This window comes from Pholcus phalangioides, unplaced genomic scaffold (assembly GCF_987345545.1).
Source record: "Pholcus phalangioides strain wild (caught in Gottingen) unplaced genomic scaffold, Ppha-v1.0 ptg000010l_1, whole genome shotgun sequence".
Lineage (NCBI taxonomy): Eukaryota > Metazoa > Arthropoda > Arachnida > Araneae > Pholcidae > Pholcus > Pholcus phalangioides.
This window is the reverse complement of record NW_028301603.1, coordinates 24,587,899-24,594,311: the sequence shown is the minus strand read 5'-3', so window position 1 is coordinate 24,594,311 and position 6,413 is coordinate 24,587,899. Positions and strand designations below refer to the sequence as shown.

At 44.6% G+C, this 6,413-nt stretch overlaps 1 protein-coding gene across 1 annotated transcript; it reads left to right on the top strand.

Annotated features, from left to right (window-relative positions):
- The first annotated feature begins 614 nt into the window (after window positions 1–614).
- Window positions 615–1,975, top strand: LOC149081148 (uncharacterized). Its single transcript, XM_089237933.1, has one exon. The coding sequence runs from the start codon at window positions 1,198–1,200 to the stop codon at window positions 1,957–1,959; it is 762 nt and encodes a 253-aa protein (XP_089094059.1). The 5' UTR covers window positions 615–1,197; the 3' UTR covers window positions 1,960–1,975.
- The last annotated feature ends 4,438 nt before the right edge of the window (window positions 1,976–6,413 follow it).

Below are 6,413 nucleotides of genomic sequence, written 5' to 3'. Positions count from 1 at the left end.
TCATTTTTCCAAGGGAGGGTACTGTGGATTTTCGACAAAAAAAAATTTCAAGCTAAAAGGAAACCATTAGGTGCATTTCATAGAGAATCAGATTTCGAATAAGAAAAAGTCAACCGTAACCGCGTAACTCGTACCCGTGAGAAAAAAAATCGAAAAAATCTCTTTCGAATGCCATGATTTTTCTGTCATTTTTCCAAGGGAGGGTACTGTGGATTTTCGAGAAAAAAAAATTTCAAGCTAAAAGGAAACCATTAGGTGCATTTTATAGAGAATCAGATTTCGAATAAGAAAAAGTCAACCGTAACCGCGTAACTCGTACCCGTGAGAAAAAAATCTCTTTCGAATGCCATCATTTTTCTGAGTCATTTTTCCAAGTCCATCCATTCCGACTGCGTACGATGTTTTATGCTTAAAACTTGTGTTTTATGTAATGGAACTTGTACTTCATATTTTCAGAGCGTACACACAATGTGTATTATCGATCATGGTTTCTAGATGGCGGCTGCGTACGTTGAATTAAACGAACCACATTCCTCTGAGGCTCTGACAAACAGCGCATTTCAATTTCGAACCCAAGACCTTGCGGTTCACAGTCGAACACTCTGTGGTGTATATCTAGTGCGGCCTAGAAACAACAAATAGTAGATTCAGTAGTGCCAGGAAGAGACAAGAGAAGAGATGAATCTGGCAACACGAGGAGTTGACACTTTTGGCTAGACCACGCTGTACTGATAGGACACGCTTCCGTCGCTTTACTAAAAATATGTAATTGTTCTGATATTATGTTAAATTAAAAAAAAAGGTTATAGTAGATATATAAAAAAAAGGCTAACTTGAGTTCTTTTCTGACTCCGACGAAACCATAAAATGGTGACCAAAACGTGATATGAACCTTCTGATCCCAAAAAAAAAAAACAACCTCGTGGAGTGATCCATCAACATCCGAACATCTGCACGAGATGCGAGCGATATACAACAGGTAATGTGGCATATTCTGTATATTTAATGTATCCGTGAAATTATTTTTAATTTCTACCACGATGCTTGAAAATAGAATCGGTGCATGTCGATATGTCACGCTGAGCGAATTTCCCTCTCAACCCATGTATATACCTATGTTATTTTTCCCGGTATTTACCGCATTTTTAATTGTTCGCATCTAAATTATTTCATTCTTCGCAACGCATAAAAAACGTCATGGATGACAATTCCGAGCCGCAAATCAACCGCATTGCCATTAAGCTTCCCCCATTTTGGAAGACAAATCCCACATTATGGTTTATGCAGATAGAGGCCCAATTCTCCTTGGCCAAAATCACCGTAGATGCCACAAAATTTCATCACGTGGTATCGGCTATGGAATCCGATGTCCTCAATTCGGCAAGCGACATCATTATCAACCCTCCTGAAGGTGGCAAGTACGAGGCCTTAAAGAAGCGTCTCATAGAACTGCATTCAGAAAGCGAGGCTTCCAAAATACGAACCCTCCTTCAAGGCCTCGAGCTTGGCGACCAGCGTCCATCACAACTTCTCACTCGGATGCGATCGCTTGCCGGGGGTTCCGTTGGTGAGCCACTTCTGAAGTCGCTATGGTTGTCCCGACTCCCAAAAAACACGCAAAGCATTCTGGCTGCCTTAAACGAAGACCTAACCCAACTCGCCGCCGTTGCCGACAAGATCAATGATCTTACCTTTTCACCCCACGTAGATGCCGCTAGAGTGGAATCCCCCACGACGCACTTAGAAAAGCAAATTGAGCAGCTGACCAGGCAGGTGAGCGAACTTTCAGCTACTGTCCATGCGTCCCGCTCACATAGACGTTTCTCGTATCGGCGGCCGCGCAGTCGTTCCCGCAATCGCCAATACAAACCCGCCGCAAATAACTTGTGTTTCTACCACACTAATTTCGGCGAAAAGGCTAAAAAGTGTGCATCCCCTTGTGCATACTCGGGAAACTAAGCGGGCGATCGCTAGGCGGCCATGACCGCGATTGCCGTATCAGCCGAATCATCTTGGCCGACCGTAAGAATAGAGTAAACTTTCTCATCGATACGGGCGCCGACATTTCGGTACTCCCAAAAATCCACCGCCCACAGGAAAAAACTGATGATGGTCTAGTCCTTCGTGCTGCAAATGGCACCAAAATCTCTACATATGGCACTAAACTGCTTACTCTCAACCTAAATTTACGTCGTGCATTTACCTGGTCATTTGTAGTTGCCGATGTCGAACATCCTATCATAGGCATTGATTTCCTCAAGCATTTTAATTTGCTTGTCGATGCCAAAAACAGTTGCCTCATCGATAAAGAGACCAATATCTCTTCCTATGGTAAAACCGCTGACGTCAGCTCATCTAGCTCCAGCGTCACTATTCTTTTTGAAGCTTCCGACTTCAACCAAATACTTCTGAAATATCCAGAAATCACAAGCCCCTCTCTTTTATCTGACAAGGCGGAGAATACCACAGTATTCCACCATATTGAAACAAAAGGGCCCCCAGTATTTTCTAAGCCGAGACGCTTATCTGCCGAATTAATGTCAGTAGCACGACAAGAGTTTGAATTCATGATGGCACAAGGTATCATTAGACCCTCTAGAAGCCCTTGGGCTAGTCCCCTTCATATGGTTCGAAAGTCCAATGGCGAATGGAGACCATGTGGAGATTTCCGTCGATTGAATGCTATCACGGTACCAGACCGCTACCCAGTCCCTCACATCCAGGACTGCACTCAACTATTCCACGGAAAAACCATCTTCTCAACCTTGGACCTCACACGGGCATACCACCAAATTCCAGTGCACCCAGATGATATCCCAAAAACAGCTGTTACAACTCCTTTTGGATTGTTTGAGTTCGTCACTATGCCGTTTGGCCTCCGCAATTCTGGTCAGACTTTCCAAAGATACATCCACCAAGTTTTAACAGGGTTGGACTTCTGTGTTCCATACTTCGATGATATTTTCATCGCTTCCACCAATGCTGAAGAACATACACACCATCTCCATCAGGTCTTTGACCGTTTGAAACAACATGGCCTTAAATTGAATCCAGCCAAGTGTGTTCTTGGTAAGAGTGCAGTCAAGTTTTTAGGTTGCCTCGTTACCCCACAAGGTGTGAAACCACTGCCAGAGAAAGTAAAAAACATCACAGACTTTCCGACCCCAAAAACCATCGCTGAACTCAGACGTTTTTTAGCAATGATAAATTTTTATCGACGTTTCCTTCCGAATTCTGCGACTACACAAGCTCCTCTGAATGAATTCCTGAAGGATTCAAAGAAAAACGATAAACGCCTTATTCCATGGACCCCAGAGTCCCTCGCTAACTTTGAGAAATGCAAAGCCGACTTATCCCAAGCGGCGACTCTTGCATTCCAGGCCCCTGGGCAACAACTCTCTGTAATGGTCGATGCCTCCGACATTGCCATCGGAGCAGTTCTTCACACTCACGAAAAGGATGGTCCTAAACCTTTAGCATTCTTCTCAAGAAAGCTATGTCCCGCGGAGCGCAAGTACAGCACTTATGATAGGGAGCTCCTCTCAATTTACGCTGCTATCAAATACTTCCGCCATAGTCTCGAGGGCCAGAATTTTATTATTTTTACCGATCACCGTCCTCTCACATTTGCGTTCACAAAAATTTCAGACTCTGCCTCCCCTAGGCAACTCAGACATTTATCCTACATTGCTCAGTTTAGCACCGACATTCGACATGTATCCGGCTCTAACAATGTGGTCGCGGATACATTATCACGCATACAGAGCATCAATGCCCAGACCATTGACTTTACTGCCATCGCTGCTGCACAACAGAGCGACAAAGAACTTCAAAAGTTGCTCAGTGATCCAACGTGTTCCCTTCAACTTCAAAAACTAGAACTCTCTCCTGGTGTGGAATTGGTATGTGATTGTACCGGACAAAAAATACGACCGTTCGTTCCCGAGAACTACCGAACTGTTCTATTTAAGACATTGCACGGCTTGTCCCACCCTGGGATTCGGGCCACGAAAAAGCTCCTCTGTGAGAAATACATATGGCCGTCTATATGCAAAGATGTCGTTTCATGGACGCGTGCCTGCATGGACTGCCAGCGATCAAAAATCACTAGACACACTAGGAGCCCGATCCAGCAATTCCCAATGCCTTCGAGCAGGTTCGACCACATTCATCTGGACTTGGTAGGTCCGTTGCCTCCATCTAACGGATTCACTTATTTACTCACCTGTGTGGACCGTTTCACCAGATGGCCCGAGGCGATTCCAATAGAAGACATCTCAGCTGAAACAGTCGCTCGAACTTTTGTTGGGCAATGGATTGCTCGATTTGGGACCCCATCCACTATCACTACCGACCAAGGACGCCAGTTCCAGTCCTCCCTCTTCTCTTGCTTGTCGAAATTATTGGGCGTTAAACAAATTCGCACGACCCCATACCATCCTGCCAGCAATGGACTAGTGGAGCGGTTCCACCGATCATTGAAGCAGTCGCTTCGATGCCACAACGATCATCGATGGACCGAGACACTGCCGCTTGTTCTCCTGGGTTTGCGAGCAGCCTTCAAAGAAGATATACAGTGCTCCACTGCAGAGATGGTGTACGGTTCCCCAATCAGACTACCAGCCGAATTCCTTAATCCAACACCTAAATCAGAGGAAGATACATCAGACTTCATCCTTCGACTGCGAGAAAATATGCAAAAGCTAACACCAGTGCCAACATCATCTCACTCAAAACGAACGACCTTCGTCCATCCTCAGCTCGATAAGTGCACCCATGTCTTCGTGCGCCGCGATGGGGTGAAAAAACCTTTACAGCAAGCATACGTTGGACCGTTCAAAGTGCTGAGACGTTCTCAGAAACATTTCACCATCAACCGAGGAACTAGAGAGACCACAATCAGTGTAGACAGGCTAAAACCTGCCTTCACATTATTGGAGGAGAACTGTTCATCGACAACCGAAGCAACAGATACGAAGGCAGATCCTACTCTACACACATCGACGGTACCAAGTCCGACTCAAACCACAACAACACGCTCGGGTAGGCGCGTACGTTTCAACCCTAAGTACAGTAACTCGTGTGTGTAATCAGAGATCGTACCGTTGGTACTTGGGGGGGAGTAGTGTGGTGTATATCTAGTGCGGCCTAGAAACAACAAATAGTAGATTCAGTAGTGCCAGGAAGAGACAAGAGAAGAGATGAATCTGGCAACACGAGGAGTTGACACTTTTGGCTAGACCACGCTGTACTGATAGGACACGCTTCCGTCGCTTTACTAAAAATATGTAATTGTTCTGATATTATGTTAAATTAAAAAAAAAGGTTATAGTAGATATATAAAAAAAAGGCTAACTTGAGTTCTTTTCTGACTCCGACGAAACCATAACTCTACTAACTACTACTACTAGCGGACAACGATATTGCATGCTTGGACGTCGCATTTTCAGAGACTACACACATTGTAATATATATCGTAATGGTATATATGATATCGATAATGGTTTCTAGATGGCGACTGCGTACGTCCAGTGATTCGCACAGTAGCAATCTGAGGCACTGACACGATATTGAACTGCAGACTCGGGTTTCGAACCCAAGACCTTGCGGTTCGATGTCGAACACTCTACTAACTGTTCCGTACGGACAACGATGTTTTATGCTTGGAACTTGTACTTGATATTTTGAGAGACTACACACAATGTGTATTATCGATCATGGTTTCTAGATGGCGACTGCGTACGTTCAATTAAACGAACCACATTGTTCTGAGGCTCTGACAAACAGCGCATTTCAATTTCGAACCCAAGACCTTGCGGTTCACAGTCGAACACTCTACTAACTGTTCCGTGCGGACAACGATGTTTTATGTTTGAAACTTGTACTTCATATTTTCAGAGCGTACACACAATGTGTAATATCGCTAATGGTTTCTAGATGGCGACTGCGTACGATGTTTTATGCTTGGAACTCGTACTTCATATTTTCAGAGCGTACACACATTGTGTAATATCGATAATGGTTTCCAAATGACGACTGCGTACGTCCAGTGAACCGAACAGTGGCAATCTGAAGCACTGACACGATATTCAACTGCAGACTCGGGTTTCGAACCCAAGACCTTGCGGTTCACAGTCGAACACTCTACTAACTGTTCCGTGCGGACAACGATGTTTTATGCTTGGAACTTGTACTTCATATTTTCAGAGCGTACACACAATGTGTATTATCGATCATGGTTTCTAGATGGCGACTGCGTACGTTCAATTAAACGAACCACATTCTTCTGAGGCTCTGACAAATAGCGCATTTCAATTTCGAACCCAAGACCTTGCGGTTCACAGTCGAACACTCTACTAACTACTACTACTAGCGCACAACGATATTGCATGCTTGGACGTCGCATTTTCAGA

Excerpts from the sequence above, each read along its gene's own strand:
- LOC149081148 (XM_089237933.1), top strand. The coding sequence starts at position 1,198 with ATGGATGACAATTCCGAGCCGCAAATCAACCGCATTGCCATTAAGCTT.